General features: G+C 39.8%; 1 protein-coding gene across 1 annotated transcript in view; it reads left to right on the forward strand.

Annotated features, from left to right (window-relative positions):
- The first annotated feature begins 223 nt into the window (after positions 1 to 223).
- thsd7ab (thrombospondin, type I, domain containing 7Ab) overlaps positions 224 to 22,262 on the forward strand; it is a 231,566-nt gene continuing 209,527 nt past the window's right edge. The window contains exon 1 of the mRNA XM_079837772.1: positions 224 to 637. Coding sequence (XP_079693898.1) covers positions 505 to 637 — 133 coding nt within the window. The 5' untranslated portion in view covers positions 224 to 504. The remainder of the gene's footprint in view (positions 638 to 22,262) is intronic.

Raw genomic sequence — 22,262 nt, forward strand, 5'->3', positions numbered from 1 at the left:
CCTTCAACTCCGGTTCCTTAATACGCAGACACAGAAAATGTGCAATATCTCCCTCCCTCCCTTAGCGACAGCACTCCCCTCTTATCTTGTCTTCTTTAGCGTCACAGGAGCATGGCGAAGGAGCGTCCTTGTGCCCTAAGCTCGGGAGAAAGAGAGAGAGAGAGAGAGAGAGAGAGAGAGGGTGAGCGAGAGTGTGAGGCAGAGGGAGGGGAGATGCAGCGTCAGTCAGCTGCAGTAGGCAGAGGACAGCGGCAGCAATAAGCAGCAGTGCCGGTAACTGTGGCTGCCGTTCTCTATTGTTCAGCCAAAGCGTTCTCCTTTTCGCTCCAGCCAACCAGAGGCGCAGAGGGCGAGGAGATCCGCCACATGCACCTTTCCATCGGGGAACACCAACTGAAGAGGCACGCAAACTCTTTCAGTCCGTGCGACTGAAGTTCTTTCTCTGCTCTCATTGGGGTTTCTTTTCCTCCCGACCGAGTGGATTTTACCCGACTCAGGGGAGCCATGGGACTTGGGGTTAGGGGTGCAAGGACAGCGTTCCTGTGTTTACGGAGGTTATTTTTACTGCTCTGTGGAATCTGGACCGTTTGCTCCCAAACGACAGGAGACGGGAAGTCGCTGTACTTCTGGGAGACAGGTATATGGCTATTTCCATAAGTACCTTGATGGATATCAGTGGGATGTGAAGGCTCCAGATGTCCTCTGTCTGGACAAAGTTGCATTGTAATTGGTTTGATTATCTGTTGATGATGAGTAAGGACAAGTGGAGGTCTTCACTCTCACTTCAAAACAGCTCTGCGAAGAGCTTGAATTATTTCTCATCATCCTAATTTCTGATTCTCAAAGTCTGCACGGTAGAGAACGTGTCCCCGTTTCCACGCAGTAGGCTGTCTCCATTTTCCCAGGCTGATTGTTCGATTTCCTGTGCTAGATAACAGCCATATCATTATTATAATGAAATCTGACAATATAATGGAAGCAGCTCCGAGGTACAAAGTAATGGAAGTTATTTGACTTTTCATTGTGAATTTGGCCTTTCGCGGTCACCTCTTCTGTTCACAAAAGCTGCTGTAGTGAAAAATGTCTACAAATATTATACTATATATTATGAGTAATTATACAAATAGGAAATATTACATATACATTTGTTTTCAATTATATTAAAGATTTTTGGGGTTTTAATTCTATTTTACATGAAGGAAGTTAAGCCTAAATAATATTTTTTACATTGTTTACATTCTCATTACTGTAATGCAAGAATGATATCATTACTGTTATTAAAAATAATCGATCTCATACTGTAATATGAAAAGCATTCTATTGGGACAGTTTTATTTCAAATAAAAATATATGCATTAAATTCAGTACAACAAATAGATTCATGAAAACAATTTTGTAACTCAAGTAGTATAGGCCAGTAATGAGAATCAGGGATTTTTCCCATAAAAAGTTCCAGTTTGTACGAAGCATTCAAATCGAATCTTACTTGCAACCCGGTATCTGATCAGCAAAAGTCTAAATGGGCAGTTTGGATTTTCCCATTGGCCAGAGTGACATCCCGAGTCAATGTGTGGAGTTGTCACTATGTTAGTGAATTTTTAAAGAGGATGTAACCGCGTAAGGAGATTAAAGGAGCTGTTGGGATTTATACTGTGAAAACATCCCTAGTACATGCTACCAAAGAAGCGGAGCGGCAGGCAAACTTAACCTACATATCTCTCTCCTGTAGGTCTCAGTAATTACAGATCATTTGCACATTTCATTGAAAAATATCTGGCGGAAATGTTGAGAGTCTATCTTAGATGGGCAAACACATGATGGTAGCATATCTGTGCCGTTTGACGGTGATAGCGCTCGGGTGTGATAATGTTATTGCGCTTTCTAGAGCGCTCAAGGGGAGGGAAATTTAGTTTTGACGTATGATGTACTGTATGCATAATGAATCTGACCGTAGAAGAGCTCTGGCTTCAACCTGGGGGGAATTGGCTCACATCTCTGCTGTTTATTGGCTTCACAGAAGAGCAATAAATCTGCTGTCTAGGGCTGATATCCCCCATGATGGAGATGTTCATATAACAGGCCAGGAAACACAAGTACTCTAGAAGGGAATACAGCAGCGTGCCTCGAAACGATGGTTAAAACCTACACGCTTCTCTTTAAGTGATTCTTAATGGCTGTGTTTTTCTTGTTGCAATCGATACCGCTGGCATACTCGGTGCTTTTATTTCTAATAAGCAGGCTGGATTAAATGGCACGCTGGCCTCTGTACATTTCCCTCCCTGTTTGCCGTCTGAACGCGGGTTTGATGTTCAAATATCCCTGGAGAGGACCAGAGCAATTTTTTCCTTATCTCCCCATGCCTCAGCCTCCAATTAGAAGAAGTCTTTTCTTATTTTATCGATATACAGTATTGTGTGACCCCCACCACTCCAGATCTCAGCTGTGGCTCCCATGTGTCTCAATCCAGGCTAATATTGACTCAGGAAGGATTCTTAATTAATGAGGGTATTAACTGGCCTAAATTGACTGTTTGGGTTACAGCAACCTTGACTTGTATTCTTGGTTAAATAGTGAGTAGCATCAGAAATTAAGAGGAATAAAGCGTCATTCGATTTGTTGAGGAATTTTTTTTTGAGTTCAGGATGTCAGTATGTTCCGCACAGGTAGTTACTAAAACAATAATCCATGATAGGCTGTTGATTTACTGTGATTTTTCTGCAAACAAAGGGAGATTTTAGGCATGAAGTGGAGAACTGTAATGGTTTTTATAAAACTGTGCTAGCATAGAATTTGACATAAAATATTGCATATTCAAACTGATCACTGAATTTTAAACTGATCACTTTTCGGCCCCCCCAAAAAGTTGCTGTTCGGACTTAAAAAGGCAAATGCTTAAAGTAACACGCCAGTATTTTTGAAAATAGGCTCATTTTCCAACTCCCCTAGAGTTAAACAGTTGAGTTTTACCGTTTTCGAATCCATTCTGCCAATCTCCGGGTCTGGCGGTAGCACTTTTAGTATAGCTTAGCATAGATCATTGAATCTTATTAGACCGTTAGCATCTCGCTCAAAAATGACCAAATTTCAATATTTTTCCTATTTAAAGCTACACTGTGTAACTTTTTTTTGTTTATTCTTAGCTAAAAACACTTAGTTCTTTCAAAAATATGTGCTCATTAATGTATATTTACTTCTTTCAAGTAATAAAGTATTCTCGTAAGTTTATAATATGCCATTGAAAATACAAACGGGTGAGGGGTTCGAATGCGGGTCGCCATGTTGCCCCTCCATCTTGAAAGTACATTAGCCAAAGAGGGACATACCCGTAAATTCAAGCTTCGCCTTTCGCGTTTTAACACTCGATGGCACCGTGTCGAATGTGGACGAGGTCGAACTGGAAGCCATGTTAATCTTGGACTAAATCGGCCACCGTAGGAGTTCAAACGAAATCGGAATTGAGAGGAACAGTAACTAATATTCACTGGATGGTCATATACCTTTTCACGGCTAGATGGGGGAAAATATCACACAGTGTAGCTTTAAAACTAGTACTAAGACTGATGGAAAATGAAAGTTGTGATTTTTCTAGGCCGATATGGCTAGGAACTATACTCCCATTCCTGCGTAATAATCAAGGAACTTTGCTTTCGTACCATGGGTGCAGAGGCGCAATGATATTACGCGGTGCCTGAAAATAGGTTAACTTCCATCAACATAACCAACGTGACAACCTGCTTGCACAGAGACCGTGCTGGGGACTATTTTCAGGCGCTGCATAATATAATTGCGTCTGCTGCACCCATGGTACGGCAGCAATGTACATTTTTTGAGCGAGATGCTAGCGGTCTAATCAGATTCAATTATCTATGCTAAGCTATGCTGAAAGTGCTACCGCCAGACCTGGAGATCAGCTGAATGGATTCCAAAACGGTAAAACTAAACTGTTTAACTCTAGAGGAGTTGGAAAATGAGCCTATTTTCAAAAATAGTGGCGTGTTCCTTTAAGAGTCTATGATTAGATCCTTATTGGACTGATTATTGTGTTTCTAACATGTTATATGTTTGGACACCGTTCTTCTAACCCTTAATTTCTTAAACAACCATGTAGGAAGACACATCATGGCCATATTTCAGGATGACAATGTCCAGATTCATCAGGCTCAAACTGTCAAAGAATGGTTGGGAGGGAGCATGAAGAATCATTTTCACACATGAATTGGCTTAAATCCATTGAAAATATTTGGGATGTGCTGGAGGAGACTTTACAGAGTGCTGGACTCTTGCATTGCCAATACAAGATCTTGACCAAATTGACGCACCACTTGATGGAAATAACATCACAACATTTTGTCTTAAGCATTTGCCTATTTAAATCCAAACAGTGGCGCTTTTTTTTGTCCGGGCAGTATAGCTGTTCTGGGATATTACCTGGATGGTTGCAGAGTGGACTGACTTTTCTTTAAAGGACTTTGGTAAACCAACATTTTCATATCATCAGTTTACCTTTTCTTTGTTCCATATGCCAAAACACCTAGCTCACTATACCCATAGGGATATTCTACCCAAACATGACAATCTGAGAACACGACAAGAGAACACAAAAGAAGATATTGTTGCATGTATCCACAAAAATACTGAGACTTCTCAAAATATAAAAAAAGGCTATACAGTTTTAAATCAGCCTGAGCGTAAAAATAAGAGTGTTTTCCTTTTTGGGAAGTAGATCTTTAGAATGTGTACTCTATCTGTTAGATAAACAGCACTTCCCTTTACTTGCTGAAGGCATTGCTCACAGCTCTAGCCATGTTTTCCCATGTGATTTCACAAGATCCAAAGTGCACATTAGGACACGCATTAGGTTGCCAATCTTAGAGACCACATACAGTGTATTCTGCTTAAAAACAGCAATGTTCTCCTGGGTTCATAATGAATCCATCAATCCATGAGCATAATATCCATGTTCTATGAGTCATAAGTAACATCTAAGCCACATTATAATGAACTGATTGATTGGCGCTCTTACATAAAGGAGGTGGTATGCGCTGGTGTTTTAATTTTTTCAGTTAAGAATACTTTATATCAAGCTGAAAAGACCTTCCAGGATGACCCAAGCAGGTTTATTTGGGTTTGGTTCTGGTCTAGTTGATTGTTTTTGTGATCAGATGATGGACATCAGTACCCAGAACATATATCTGCTTATATTTCACGTTCTTCATATCAGTGTATTTGTTTCTGGATTTTTCACCAATTCATAGATGTTTTTTCATAGAAGTTAGTGGGACTCTGCAAACCTTTTGTCAAACCCTACCAGTCTACTAATGCTCTACTAATACTCTAATGAGAGTTAGTAGTCACGTAGGTGCAACGCTACTTATAGTCACCAGAATGTGTTTAAGGGATCATCAAAATAAAGTGAACCCCACATTTTCTATAGTCTAATGTTTTTGTTTTTTTCTCTGTGTATTGTATTGTTTGTATTGGTTTATGCTTAGTTCTGACATGGTGTAGGCTAACCTATTGGCTATACTCACAACCAGTAGGAATGGTTAATGGCTGAACTCTTGTGTGTGGCCTATGCCTCAGCAGGGTTTATCCACTCTGAGCAGAGATTACCCAGATTATGCCGGATTCTCCTCTTGTCTCCTGATCACACAATCCCTCGACAACAAAGTTGTGCTGTCAGAGCTTCTCACACTTCACACCACGTTGCCTCTATAATAAGGCTAGTTAATGAAGCAGGAGCATGCAGGTTGCAAGATCTTCACTCCGCCACACACACACACATTGTTTTATGGGGACTTTCCATAGACGCAATGATTTTTATTCTGTACAAACTGCATAATATATCCCCTAACACTAACCCTACCCCTAAACCTACCAACACAAAGCTTTCGGCATTTTTACATTTTCAAAAAACATCACTTGACAAGGATTTCGGAAATTACTATGTTTGTGGGGATGTTTTGTCCACATAATGTAGGGTTTACCAGGCCACACACACGCACTGACTCTTTGTACATGCTTTAGGTCAGGTGCACTATATTGTCGAAAGTTTTGGGAAACCTGCCTTTACATGCACATGAACTTTAATGACATCCCATTCTTAATCTGTAGGGTTTCACGAGTTCACACTTAAAAATAAGTCAGATAGAATGAATGGTATGCGTATTTGGCGTGCTGTCCGAGGAGAGGGCTCCGAGCTCGGTATTTAGCCTGAACCCAGAATACTCCCCCCGTATGTCTGGTTTAGGAAGTAACCAGGTGAGTGCGAGGAAGATGGGGTGGTGGAGGGATGCTGCAAAACTTGTCGAGGAACATTGGTAAGTTGACTGGGTATTTATATGATCCTCCACTTGTGCTGATTGGGTAGACATGTTGATTACTGATTGCTGACAGCTGGTTGGAATGACATGATGATTCGATTCAATTCTTCTGGGAAGTCTTTCCACAAGGTTTAGGAGTGTGTTTATGGAAATTATTGACCATTCTTCTTGAAGCGCATTTGTGAGGTCAGGCACTGATGTTGGACGAGAAGGCCTGGCTCGCAGTCTCTGCTCTAATTCATCCAGAAGGTGTTCTATCGGGTTTAGGTGCAGGCAAGTCAAGTTCCTCCACACCAAACTCGCTCATCCATGTCTTTATGGACCTTGCTTTGTGCACTGGTGCACAGTCATGTTGGAACAGGAAGGGGCCGTCCCCCCAAACTGTTACCACAAAGTTGGGAGCATGAAATTGTCCAAAATGTCTTGGTATGCTAAAGCATTAAGAGTTCCTTTCACTGGAACTAAGGAGCCAAGCTCAACCACTGAAAAACAACCACACACCATAATACACCCTCGACCAAACTTTACACTTAGCACAATGCAGTCAGGCAAGTACTGTTCTCCTGGCAACCGCCAAACCCAGATGTGCTGACCCCGCTCTGTGATTTTACGTGGCCTATCACTTTGTGGCTGAGTTGCTGTTGTTCCCATTTGCTTCCACTTTGTTATAACAACACTAACAGTGACGGTGGAATATTTAGTAGTGAGGAAATTTCACGAATGGATTTGCACAGGTGGCAACCTATCACGGTACCACGTTTGAATTTACTGAGCTCCTGAGAGTGACCCATTCTTTCACAAATATTTGTAGAAGCGTCTGTATGCCTAGGTGCTTGATTTTATACACCTTTGGCCATGGAACACCTGAATTCAATGATTTGGAGGGGTGTCCCAATACTTTTGGCAAAATAGTGTATGTCCACCACATAGACTTTTTTGCTGCGCCCGAAATTGAATACTTCCCTACTATATAGTATGTGATAAACAGTATGCCAACAGCTTACTATGTCCCAATACATAGTATTCAAAAAACAGTAGAAGTCCCTGGATGACCTACTACTTCCAGCGAGATTCTGAAGTGCACATTCAATGGACACTTTACTATCCCTTGAGGCCATGGGAAAGGATTTATAAATGAAGGTGAAGCGACACAACTGACGCTGGTAGGTCATGTGATAATGACAAGATGGCGGATATAGTACATCCGGATTACATTCATACTACACACATTCATACTATATAGAACATACGCGAAGTAAGTTCAAATCCAAATGTAGTACCTACTCAGATAGTACGTGATTTTTGATGCAGCTTTTGTGTGTTTCCAAATACTTTGAAGTTTATCGAGTTCAGACTAAGAGCATGGGATCAAAGGTCACTTGTATATAAAAAAAAAAAAGTTTTGTAGCATTTGAAGATCCCTCGTCTCAAAATAAGAGGCTTTATTGAAAGTGGTGTGTGTGTTAAAGACAGAAGTGTTATTTCAAGACCACTGAATAGGGAAAAAATGTAGGTGACTCAATTGTCACCTTCATTCTGAGAGGCAGATAAGGAAATTGTGCCCGATGAAATTTTGAACTAATTTCAGGGAATGCATTTTAATGTCACCCCGAGTGACCCTGATTTTCATACGGACCTACAGGCAAGCAAACCTTCCTACTATAATTGGTTGAAAAATACTCCAGACCTCTGGTAAAGGGCTTCAAATTTAGGACGCGCATAACGAGGACGGTTTTCTCTGAATATGTTATTCTCACAGAATGCGTAATGTCATTTCATCAGTTTGGAAAATACATTTCCCTTGTGTGATTGATTTTTATTTCTGCTTATTTTGAAACGCCTAAATTTGGCTCTAATTTAAGAAAGCTGCAGTCCTAATTGCACTGCGCATTAAGAGTGTGAACTCCCCAGAAGCAGTTTGATCGTGCTCATATTCACTAAATGGAGCGCATCCTATTCTCTGCACACTTCAACCACTGAATTATAGCACATATTCCTTTGGGATGAAATGTGACCCTGGATGCATGTGCTTAAGTGCTGCTGATGTACAGTGGGTATAAAACTAAAGCGTTTTCATTATGTTCATTACATAATTTCCACTCGCTGTCACATTTTACTTTCTTCACCGATTGCTCATAATTTCCCACAGGGAATAATGAGTAAGATTCAATGATTTTTGTGTAAGCCTCACAAAACTGTAAGCTCTTTGTGTCCATGTGTTCTCTATAGTCACTGTGCACTGCTTATAGGGATACAACAACTCTTAGGAGCGGAGGCAAGGCAAAATGTTATGGTATTTTGAGGGGGATATTGAACTCTACATAATATATTATGTTCCAGGTATAGCACTGGGTGATTTATAGCTAAATAAATTCTATGAAAATGAATGTTTTTATGCTTTTTAAAGATATGATGCAGAACTCAACTTGTATGTATTTGCTCAAATTGATTAAAAGGGGCTTTTCTTGCAGTCAAAAGCACTATTATTTAAACAAAAACACCATTGTAAACAATTAAAAATTTTCATTTTAAAAAGTATAATATGGTATAAAAAAAACATATAGATATGACCATTTATTTTCATATTGTTTTGAGTATTTCATTATTTTCATTAATTCAAACATTAATTATATTTGTTTAGGAAAAAGCACTTTTTAAAGCAAATATTAGAAATAAGAAAGCAATATCAACCCTCATATTTGTACTAAAACAGTTTTAAGATGTCAGATAGAAACTGCATTTAGAATTTTTAATACGGTCATATTAGCAAGTCATGATCTTTATGAAACTTAATGACAAATAAAGAGCATGTTAAATTCATTGTGATATTCACAATGTTACTTAATTGTATATTACTTGTTAAAAAAACGTTAACCTATTGTGAATATTTTATGTATCATTCAGGCTGTATTCAAGTATTAAAGAACGGCATTTGTAAAATCCACACCTCGACCCTGGTAGAGCATGAACAGACTATTGTAAGATCCAGTCTTTCGAGGAATATTGCTTTTTAATCCCTCTATTTCACCAAAGGAAGAACTACACCCAGTTGCCAGTGTTTGTCACATTACAGCGAAGGCATTCAGTTGTTACATAATCCAGCTCTTTTTGCCTCAAAGGGTCAGTAAATGTGTTAGTTTCTGTAAAATAAAATCTGCTTTTTATGAAATAGGTCGCCCTTTATGGACGTGCTTGTGCGGTCTCGGTCTTGCTGGGAAAATGGTGTTTGTTTAATCTAAATGGCAGGGCTTACGCTAAGACCAAGGCATCTCTAATATGGCTGTGTTGTGTGGATTAAAGATTATTCTAGATCCATAAAGTTTATTTAGTGTGGCATAAGAGGATTAGTCCTTTACACCATGTTCCACAATGTCTTAGTGCTAGACCACATATGATTATTACTTTACAAAGCATCTTGTAAAGTAAAACCCCTTAATGATCCTTTTGGAGAAAATGGTTTGAGAAGAATTGTAAGAAAGAAAGACTAAAACTGAGATTTATTCTGCATAAAGCTTTATAGAGTAGATCTCACTGTTCTATGTCTATGCCTACATAGGCAGCATTTTAAAGTGCCCCTATTATGCTTTTTCGGATAATACCTTTCAAGTAGTGTGTAGCTCTGTGTGAATGTAAAATGTCTGCAAAGTTTCAAATATCAAAGTGCATGACAAATGGAATTATTGTCTCCAAAAAGAAAGGACTGATTCTGAACTGCCTGAAATGACTCAACTGTAATTCCAGTCTTCTTTCATGCAGGCCATCTGACCAATCAGAGCAGAGCAGACCAATCACAACAGACTGGGCCATCTGACCAATCAGAGCAGAGTAGACCAATCACAACAGACTGGGCCATCTGACCAATCAGAGCAGAGTAGACCAATCACAACCGACTGGGCCATCTGACCAATCGGAGCAGAGTAGACCAATCACAACCGACTGGGCCATCTGACCAATCAGAGCAGAGCAGACCAATCACAACAGACTGGGCCATCTGACCAATCAGAGCAGAGTAGACCAATCACAACCGACTGGGCCATCTGACCAATTGGAGCAGAGTAGACCAATCACAACCGACTGGGCCATCTGACCAATCAGAGCAGAGTAGACCAATCACAACTGACTGGGCTGTCTGACCAATCGGAGCAGAGTAGACCAATCACAACTGACTGGGCCGTCTGACCAATCAGAGCAGAGTAGACTAATCACAACAGACTGGGCCATCTGACCAATCAGAGCAGAGTAGACTAATCACAACAGACTGGGCCATCTGACCAATCGGAGCAGAGTAGACCAATCACAACCGACTGGGCCATCTGACCAATCAGAGCAGAGTAGACCAATCACAACAGACTGGGCCATCTGACCAATCAGAGCAGAGTAGACCAATCACAACCGACTGGGCCATCTGACCAATCGGAGCAGAGTAGACCAATCACAACCGACTGGGCTGTCTGACCAATCGGAGCAGAGTAGACCAATCACAACTGACTGGGCCGTCTGACCAATCAGAGCAGAGTAGACTAATCACAACAGACTGGGCCATCTGACCAATCAGAGCAGAGTAGACTAATCACAACAGACTGGGCCATCTGACCAATTGGAGCAGAGTAGACCAATCACAACCGACTGGGCCATCTGACCAATCAGAGCAGAGTAGACCAATCACAACTGACTGGGCCGTCTGACCAATCAGAGCAGAGTAGACCAATCACAACTGACTGGGCCGTCTGACCAATCAGAGCAGAGTAGACTAATCACAACAGACTGGGCCATCTGACCAATCAGAGCAGAGTAGACCAATCACAACTGACTGGGCCGTCTGACCAATCAGAGCAGAGTAGACCAATCACAACTGACTGGGCCGTCTGACCAATCAGAGCAGAGTAGACTAATCACAACAGACTGGGCCATCTGACCAATCAGAGCAGAGTAGACTAATCACAACAGACTGGGCCATCTGACCAATCAGAGCAGAGTAGACCAATCACAACAGACTGGGCCATCTGACCAATCGGAGCAGAGTAGACCAATCACAACCGACTGGGCCATCTGACCAATCGGAGCAGAGTAGACCAATCACAACTGACTGGGCCATCTGACCAATCAGAACAGAGTAGACCAATCACAACAGACTGGGCCATCTGACCAATCAGAGCAGAGTAGACCAATCCCAACAGACTGGGCTGTCTGACCAATCAGAGCAGAGTAGACCAATCACAACAGACTGGGCCATCTGACCAATCAGAGCAGAGTAGACCAATTACAACTGACTGGGCCATCTGACCAATCAGAGCAGAGTAGACCAATTACAACTGACTGGGCCATCTGACCAATCGGAGCAGAGTAGACTAATCACAACAGACTGGGCCGTCTGACCAATCAGAGCAGAGTAGACCAATCACAACAGACTGGGCCATCTGACCAATCAGAGCAGAGTAGACCAATCCCAACAGACTGGGCTGTCTGACCAATCAGAGCAGAGTAGACCAATCACAACAGACTGGGCCGTCTGACCAATCAGAGCAGAGTAGACCAATCACAACAGACTGGGCCATCTGACCAATCAGAGCAGAGTAGACCAATCACAACAGACTGGGCCATCTGACCAATCAGAGCAGAATAGACCAATCCCAACAGACTGGGCCGTCTGACCAATCAGAGCAGAGTAGACCAATCACAACAGACTGGGCCATCTGACCAATCAGAGCAGAGTAGACCAATCACAACAGACTGGGCCATCTGACCAATCAGAGCAGAGTAGACTAATCACAAAAGACTGGGCCATCTGACCAATCAGAGCAGAGTAGACCAATCACAACAGACTGGGCCATCTGACCAATCAGAGCAGAGTAGACCAATCACAACAGACTGGGCCATCTGACCAATCAGAGCAGAGTAGACCAATCACAACAGACTGGGCCATCTGACCAATCAGAGCAGAGTAGACCAATCACAACAGACTGGGCCATCTGACCAATCAGAGCAGAGTAGACTAATCACAAAAGACTGGGCCATCTGACCAATCAGAGCAGAGTAGACCAATCACAACAGACTGGGCCATCTGACCAATCAGAGCAGAGTAGACCAATCACAACAGACTGGGCCATCTGACCAATCAGAGCAGAGTAGACCAATCACAACAGACTGGGCCATCTGACCAATCAGAGCAGAGTAGACTCTCAGAAAGATCTCAAACGGTTTCAGACACAGTGGGAAAGAGGTGATGCTGCAATCATGTATGTTATTGAATGTATGCAAACCTATGGATGTCGGCAAACCTATTGTATTGCAAACAAAATTAGGAACCTTTAAAATAGCATAATAGACACTAAACGACTCAGTCAATAGTGATTTGATAATTCATTCAAAACTATAGAATAGCTAGAAAATAGATTCATTTAAATTAAAATGGTGTACTGTGCCCAGTTTTGTGCATGTTGTGTATTTCGATGCTTATTAGATTTTTGTGTTGTTAGCTTACATTTGAAATGCATTTAGCAGATGGTTTTAGGAACAAAAGCAATTAATCAAAGAGACAACAATATTCGAAATATACAGTTCCAGGTTTGCATATTACCAATATTTAGCAACTTTATAACACAGAACTTTATTGGAATCAATTGTGAGTTCATTCTGTTATGTCTATGTAGAGCGTCTCAAATAGTCATGTCAGCTACAGGGCACAGAGCATATGTGTACATGCACACAGATACTATGCTTTGTATATTTAATGCTGAACAGAATGACCTCAAATCTTTTCAGACGCCTCTTCAGCAAGAGGATGAAAATACTTAATACTCTCTGACAATACCAATTGAAAGAGGTCAGCTAACTTAACTCCCCTGCTGTGGATGTCTTTCTGAACTCTCTAGAGCAGAATGAAAGCGGCCGGCGGTGTTCACCTAGAGAAAACAGACCCTGAGCACCTCAACAATGCACATTCAAGAGGTCTTCTTTCATCTTCGTGAAGCAACACTCAGCTTTTCATGGAATTCAATGAAATGGACTCTGTTTGTGAGTGCAGTGACATTTAGTTGGCCGATAGCAATTGTTCCTGTGGATAACTGAGGAAAGGAGTTAATGCTGTGAGTTGTCCTGCATTTTGGTATCTCTGGTGTTGGATGCTCATAAAATACATGGAGCATACAATGAAGAATTAATTGAAATATTACAAAGTTTTAATTTGAAGTTACTTGTTAGTGTACTGTTTGCTAAGGCAAGCATCACTGTCCTTTTATTATTGCTCATACTTGGCCCTAACTATAGATATTATCTGTAGACATATCTTTATGGTATACTACATTATTAAACTTCAAATGCACTACAGGTATGAATGATACTTCAAATTGCATAGTTAGAAACACCTGTCATTGTGATATTTGCACAGGCCGAAGCCACTTACATTTTCTTAACATGTAAAATGTAAAAATATAGTTGTAATTATTATTCACTTTTAATAAGTTATATTGACTAGATTTTACCAGTGTTTGGGGACTTTTGAGCTCTCAGATATTCTGGATGGGTGAAAGGTCAGCAGTCAGATATTTTGGACCATAGATTGTGTCCGAAATCGCATACTCTCTTGAGTAGGTAGCCTACTTATTTTGAATAAGTACATATTTCGTGAACGTTAAAACCGTATTATCTATGTAGTATGATGTAATCTGGACGTACTACATTCGTCCTGTTGTCATTTATCTTGTGATCTACCAGTATCACTTCACTGGCATTCATAGATCATGGGATCGTAAAGTGGCCATCGTATGCATTTTTGGGGGCCGATACAAGGGATGGAAATTAACTTTTTTGTCCACCGGCCACTGTGGCTGATGGATTTCAAAATCTACCAGCCACTCAATGTTTTTACCAGCCACTTTCTTGTTTTTAACCGATTAGTAATTAATACTACAAGCTCTACAATACTTGAGCAGTTTATTTAATCTCAAGTCTCAATGAAATACTGACATTCTCTTTCTCTCTTATACACACACAAACCATGAACTGATATACATTTCATTAAATGAGTAGGGCAGATTAATGGATGTGGCATTTTGGATGATTCGTGGTCTTTTATGGCTTCCAGTTTTAGGTTTTTAGTCCCAAAAATGAAACTTTTAGTTTTGGCATCTTCTGAAGCGTGTTGACGACATACTAGGGTTGCCACCTTCAGTCTGGCAAAATAAGGTAATGTATATGTGTGTGTCAGAGCTGCTGCTTTAAATCAGTCAATCTGAGCAACTGAAATGCTTCTCATAAAGTGTGCAGTTCGCCTGAGGTTCATCACGAGTTACTGGACAGACCCATTGATATATTTTTTTCTATTCAGCTCTAGCCCTATTTCTGGAGATCCTCTTGCGCTCAAACAGTGCACGCGACACGAGCTCGATATGTTTTTAAAAAATCGCGCAATTTTACAGCGCATGTTCTTTAGACTCCGCCGCTATGGCAATAAAGCCGCTAAAACGCAACCACGCGCAAATTAACTTATACTACTTATTGGGAATTTGATTTGTAACGCCACATTTTATTTGAAGGTGTGCCTCCTCTAAAAGTGTCCGCCGTCCAGGTGAAACAGTAGGCTATGATATTTTTATTTACCCGCCACGGTGGCTGGTAGGTGAAGCGAGTTTACCCAATACAACACAAAATTACCCGCATTTGGCTGGTGGCGGGTGCTAATTTCCATCCCTGGCCGATACCGATATTAATGAGTAAAAACATTCTGATATTGATATATCGGCCGATTATTCTTTGTGTATATTATAGTTCAGTACCAGTCGAAAGTTTGGACACACTTTCCCAGTGGTGTGTCCAAACTTTTGACTGGTACTGTATATAGAATGAAGTATATATATATAATATACATACATTATACATAAATGCAACAGAACAAACATCCAAATGAAAAACTATATTTTCAGGTACAGAAATAGTAATCAAATGTAAAATATCACTTCATAATCTTCAGTGTATAAATATAGATTTACCCTTATTAAAGTTATTCAGTCAAGAGCCGTGAGTGATATTTTTTTTCTGTCTGTTATCTCGTATTTTATGAGAAATAAAACATCTCTTGAACGCGAACAGAATCTCTTGATCAAAACACAGGCGAAGAAGAGGCAGGAACGAGCGATCTTTTATAAGCAGATGCATATGTAAAATAATGAGATCATCAACATCAAACAGCATATAAAACAAAACTGCCTAATGTTCCTGAATGAAGTGTCGCCCCAGGACAAGCTATAGGACTGTGAAGCTTTGGTGGACTCGATCTACTCCATCTGTGTTTTGATCATCGTTCTAAATCACATCTGTATGTAAGTTAGTCACGATTTTCTGAGCCTTTTTTCTCAATGTTGCTTTTTTCATGAAATTAACTCACATTGAAGTATTGATAAAAAAGAATGCATGAAGCTAGAATAAAGCAGAGGGTCTGTTCTTTTGAAATATTAACGTTACATGTTCAGATATTCATACAACAAGATACTCTGTGGGCCATTAAACTTGTGATAATGACCAAAAACGCTGGTGGTAACTGGCAAATTTCATGTTTTCGTTCACTTAACCGACTATTTTTACTATGATACTCGACAAGACCGCTATTTTGACATAAATTTGTGTGAATATTCACATGCTGTGAGACACGTGTTCATATCTGCGGCATATCTGCGGCATAGATGCTGATAGGCCTATATCTGCGACAGGCTCATATCGTCCGATATAATCGGCAGACCGATAAATCGGTCGGGCTCTACTTTTGTCTACTATTTTATGAGTACTGTGAATTTGGACACATTTATTTTGTCACATACTGTTTTTCGCCTACTAGGGTCTGATTTCGGAGGCAGCCATAGTGTTGTTTCTTAGTTTTATACAATTAAATTATAATATTGAATACATTTACTTCTCCTGAAAAACTCCATTATCTATAATATTTTGATTTTTTTTTTTTTTTTTTTTTTTTTTTCACAAAACTGTTTTTACTTTTAAATGGTAGTGTATGTCTTTTGCTTTCTTATCAACCTGTCAGGGTTAGCTAATGGTTAGGATGAGGTATAGGGTTTGCATTATCGGGTAATATTGTTCCAGGAGCTTGTTGTACTGGTTTGATGTGATTTCACATAACATGCTCCCAGCGTTGTACCCAGATTGCTTCAGCAGAACCTTCCCCCTGAACCTGAACCTGAATGCGTAAAGTCAGTTTGACTCTCACTACAGATGATCATGTTTGACAGGCTCTTGGATGTGAAAGAACAGGCAGGTGGTCAGGCAGTCTCCTTCATGCCTCTGAGCTTTTCTCAGTCTTTGGTGTACAATCTCAAACTGTCCATTCGTTCATACTTTACAAATTTGTGTATCGTTTAAATGAGACACTTGTGTTGTCATATATAGAGCTATAAAATGATTCTGGATAGCATTCCAAAGATCATTTGGTCCTAGAATAGTTTAATAAGAAATGATTGAGTAATTTTGAATTTACACTACCATTCAGTCTTTCATAGGCTTACCATTGCTGTATTTATTTGATCAAAAATACAGTATAATATTATTATTATATAATGTGTATATAATACGAATATTTGTCTTCAGTGTTACATGATCCTTCAGAAATCATTCTAATATGATGATTTGCTGCTCAAGAAACATTTATTATTATCAATGTTAAAAACTACCACTTTGACACTTAAAAGTGCTGCGTAACAAAAGAATGAACCTCATTGGTTCTTGCTGAAGCTCAAACGTGCTGCGTAACACGAGAATGAACCTCATTGGTTCTTGCTGAAGCTCAAACGTGCTGCGTAACAGGAGAATGAACCTCATTGGTTCTTGCTGAAGCTCAAACGTGCTGCGTAACAGGAGAATGAACCTCATTGGTTCTTGCTGAAGCTCAAACGTGCTGCGTAACACGAGAATGAACCTCATTGGTTCTTGCGGAAGCTCAAACGCGATGCGTAACACGAGAATGAACCTCATTGGTTCTTGCGGAAGCTCAAACGCGATGCGTAACACGAGAATGAACCTCATTGGTTCTTGCGGAAGCTCAAACGCGATGCGTAACACGAGAATGAACCTCATTGGTTCTCGCACGTCAAGCGAACATGCTTGAGCTTCGGTTTCCCACAACTGATGTGAGTTAATGAATGTTTATCTGTTCGAGCGATCGAGTCTCTTCAGAAAATTTGGACTTTTGGATATGCATTAGTTTTATGATCTCTTTATTAAATTACTGAAGCATCAAAGTGGTAGTTGCGTAGCTGTCAATGAAGGGACAGCAATCGCTCCGATTTATCCAAAATATCTTCATCTGTCTTCCGAAGATGAACGAAAGTCTTACGGGTTTGGAGCGACATGAGAGTGCGTAATGAATGACAGAATTTTCATTTTTGGGTGAAAAAATATCTCCATTTAATCTATTAGCTGTGTATGACTATTTTAAACCGATCTGATTTGTGATTTTTCAGTTGGATTCCTCCCTACCCCCTTTTCAACTATGTACCATTGTGTAAAACGTAATTTCTGCAGTATCTTTTCTCTCCATCTTTCTCTCCTCTCTGATGTGGGTGTTGTTTGTAGTGCCAGTTCTCACTGTGGCAGCACCTCCACATTTACACCCAGGCACTGACGCCTTCAGATCTTCTATAAAGGCTGTTATAAAGGCTATAAATCTCTGTCGCACCTACCTTTACAGTTCACTTCATTTACTGACACGATGCCTTTCATCTTCTCTAATTACTCAACTTCATTACTCAATACCTGCCTCCTTGCTTACTGCTTACACGAGCACCAGAGGAGTGTGGTGACTCTGTGCTGATGAGCTATTGATATTTTCAAGTGCAGTGGGTTGTGGGATATTATCTATGTGACCCATATGGGTGGGCATATGCTTCATATTCATGCTTCCAAGAATGAAAATTCTGTCCTTTTTTTACTCACTCATTATGTCATTCCAAACCCATATGTTGTTATTTTTTGTTCATTGCATGAATTTTCACGCAGCTCTTTTTCAGACAGTAACGCTCCAACAAGGCCTACAAAACAACTATTCCACGTCAGGGGTTCCCAAACCTTTTTGTTAGCCGAACCCCTCTGATATAAAATATTTACTTTTGTTCTATATTTCCTTTTATTTTGGTGTCAGTTAAAGATCACATGACATGCAAACAAAATATTTCATCCTTTTTTAGTAAAGTTTTTATTTATTTTAATTGTACATTTTATGATTTAATTAATAATGAGTTTTTCATCAACTCACGAACCCCAGTTCGAAGGGAAATTCTGTTAGATTCGATTTGATTAGAGTTATTTTCATTCCAGCCATTTACAGTGGAACGAAATGTTGTTTCACTAGGTGTGCAGTGCATTTGACAAAAATTACAATGACAGGTCTGCTGAAGTCATACCAATACCATAACTTATTTTATTTGAGGACTTTTATATTTTGAATACAGCTTGAACTCAGGTATTTTGGACAGGTGAAAGGTCAGGGGTCAGAGATCAAATCTTTCTGGACCTTAGTGTTGTCTCTTGTTTTTTCACTTTGATGGATTTAAAATGTTCACGTCTTCTGAAGAAGATAAGATTTTCCCAAACTTTTTTGTTCGCCGAAACCCTTTTAACCTAAAAATATCTTTTGAGATATTATGTTAATATATGAATAATTTAAGAACACTTTTGCATGTTCACTGTTCTCTGATGTTGGATAATGGTCAAAACGTCATGCAGGTAAATAAAAAAATATTTCCCCTTGTTAATGTGTTTTATATAGATTTTTTTTAATCAAATTTATTATTTTAATTTGACATTTTTATGATTTTCATCAACTTACAAAACCCCCTGGAGTTCTAATATGACTTAGGCGATATGACCCAAATCTTGTATCATGATATTTCACGATAACGATATATATCACAATATAGTTATTATTGCTTTAAATAAGGTTTTTTATGATATCATCAACATGTTTGATATCATTGAAATTTCATAATTCTTATTACCATTTTCAATATTATTAAAAATATAATACTAGCCTAAAAAAACTCTCAAGCTTACTGAAGACAAGTAAACAGTAGGGGAGTGTGACGAGACGCAGCTGACGAGACATGAGATCGGGTTCACGAGAACGAGACAGATTTTTGCAAGGTATTTTTAAGAAATCCTCAATGACAAAATTCATGACTGGAAAAATAGTCTGCAGGTGCATTTTGAAGCATTCGTTAACTAATCATCCTGTAATGAATGTCATTTCAGTTCTACTTTCTGAGAATGAATTATCAAATGCGTTGAAAGACAACAATAGACAAGCACTGTAAAGGTTTTGCCACAAACTGAACCGAATGTATGATTTCACATTAGTCTCTTCAGGATTTGCTCTACGTGAATTATGAGCTTCCAGAACTTCTGACTGAGGCTGTGTGTGACCTCCTAACTGAACTCCTTTCCACAAATTTAACACAGAAATAAGAACAGTACACATAACAAAAATAAAAAAAAGTTATTTCTTATTAAATGCAAACAATAAGTGCAACCATAATCAAAGTACTCTCTCAATATTCATAGTGCAAAAAGAGAGCAAAACAGAGAACAGAGCTAAGAGGTGGTTACAACTACACAGCCCATTTGGAGACTGGTTATTGTATGTCACCTAATTTGTGCGAATCACAAGCTCACGTTTACTTTTGCTTTTGATTTGTGATCGCACGTACTCGGAGCGGCGGTGCTGAACGCATTATAGTTAAGACATTTATCAGACACTCTTATCAGCCTCTGTTGCGCATTAATCTTGCGCCATAGACCTGTCAATCGTCTCACCTCACACCCGTCACGTGACCAGTGAAGTTTACAATGAAAGTGACTTTTTTCCAATTGAATTCAATGGTTTTTATTTCTATAAAAAAAGCAAAACAACAGTGGATGATGTAATGTAAACGTAGCAGTGGCGTATTCTATGCTAATTTCACCCTCACGCTCCGTCATGGCGATAACGTGAGACAGCTTTTCACTCAACGAGAAATCTCGTCACATTTTACTCTCGCGAGATCTCGTGGCACTAGATCTTGTCACATCCCTAGTAAACAGTCATAAAGAAAGAGCAAAGAAAACAAACTTGGAACAGACACAATTGAAATAGACCTACCTGAAGAACTTCAAGCACTAATACTACATAAAATGTATGAAGTAATCAAATGTATAAAACAATGCCTAGTCTTTACTGTGTAAATTAAAATCGTATCAAAGTTGCAGAAGTGATTCAGTCAAGAGCAGTGAGAGATTTTCTCTTTTGTTGTTTGATTAGCATTAATAATGCCAGCCGGTAAAATTGGATGCTGTCACTTTAAGACCGACTGCGGATATATTATACTCATGCGTTTACTTTCTCAACTGTTTATGTTCACTTAACACATAAATGACTGTTTACTTGCAAATACATGGTAATTTTGACACATAGTATGTGTATTTAACCGCTCAAGCTCAATTTGCCGCCAAAAAGCACTCAGTTCTAGCCTGATCTGCCGGCGATTTGATTTCGCCCTGCAGCTCAGTCTGGAAACCTGTACATTCATTTCTACTGCTTCTGTTACACATTTGCGGGAACCAATCACAGACTGGCTTATCTACCTGGCGCGCTATTGGCGGGTTTAACACAATGACTTGTGGTCTGATTGGTTGAAGGACTATCCAATTGCGTATAGAGTCATTTGAATTATGCTCGTTGATCACACCTCTTGTGCAGTAGAAAATGCATAGCAGACCTCCCAGACCAATGTTCAATCTTAAAAGATTGAGCTTGGTCTGGTGATAGCCAGACAAACTCAATTCAGATCTTGCGTGCTTTTACAGCGGCTTCATGTTGCGCGTCTCTCAGAGAGAGCGCGCGCATATTTACATTTACATTTATGCATTTGGCAGAGGCTTTTATCCAAAGCGACTTACAGTACCTGTATTACAGGGACAATCCCCCTGGAGCAACATGGAGTAAAGTGCCTTGCTCAAGGACACACTGGTGGCGACTGCTGGGATCGAACCAGCAACCATCTGTATATCAGTTGAGTGGTTCAACCCACTAGACCACAATCTCCACTTGGCGCACTATAGGCGGGTTTAACACGCCCACTAGACCATATACTGAAATGAGTTCTCTTACGCTGCTAACTGCACTTTAATGGTTTCAAATCTCTTGTTTTTAAACCGCAATACTTAAAAATGCATGCAGACTATAAGCTTTCATGACCACGCAGCACAGCAACGTCACATGAACGTAACCGTAATAGAGACAAAAGTCCAAAATCTCTCCCGGTTTGACATATACCGGTAGACATGATTAACCAGTAGAAATATCGCCAACCCCAAATAACTTTAAATGAAAATTCAGTCATTATTTACTCACTCCCAAAACTGTATGAATTTCTATCTTCTGCTGAACACAAAAAGATGATTGTCGGTAACCGAACAGTTCAATGGTTCCCATTGACTTCCATAGTATTTTTTTTCCCATACTATGGAAGTCAATCAGGCCCAACAACTGTTTTTGTTACCCATATTCTTCAGCATATTTTTTGCATTCAGCAGTTAGAAAGAAATTCATACAGATGGTGATTTAAATGACAATTTTTAACTACCCCTTTAAGTCACAATATTACCAGAAACGTGTATCAAGAAAGTAAACGGGGTCTATTTTAACTTCAAGCATAAAATTCTCTAAATGTATCATATTCTTCTTGGTTTTAATGCTTTTAAAAGGAGTCCTATAGTGGTGAGCTTGATACCTTGCCCCGTCACACCTTCCCACCGGATTATTCCCTCTCTGTCTAATCGCCTTGAAGATGATACAGGACTCAAGTGTGAATTTCTCCTGTCAGTGTATTATTCCATGCAACTGGCGTCGTTCCACTGTGGTGCCCACGCGCTCCTCTCCCACTCAGTTCACATCGAGATCTCTGT

This window comes from Gobio gobio, assembly GCF_949357685.1.
Source record: "Gobio gobio genome assembly, chromosome: 15".
In the NCBI taxonomy this organism is placed as follows: Eukaryota; Metazoa; Chordata; class Actinopteri; order Cypriniformes; family Gobionidae; genus Gobio; species Gobio gobio.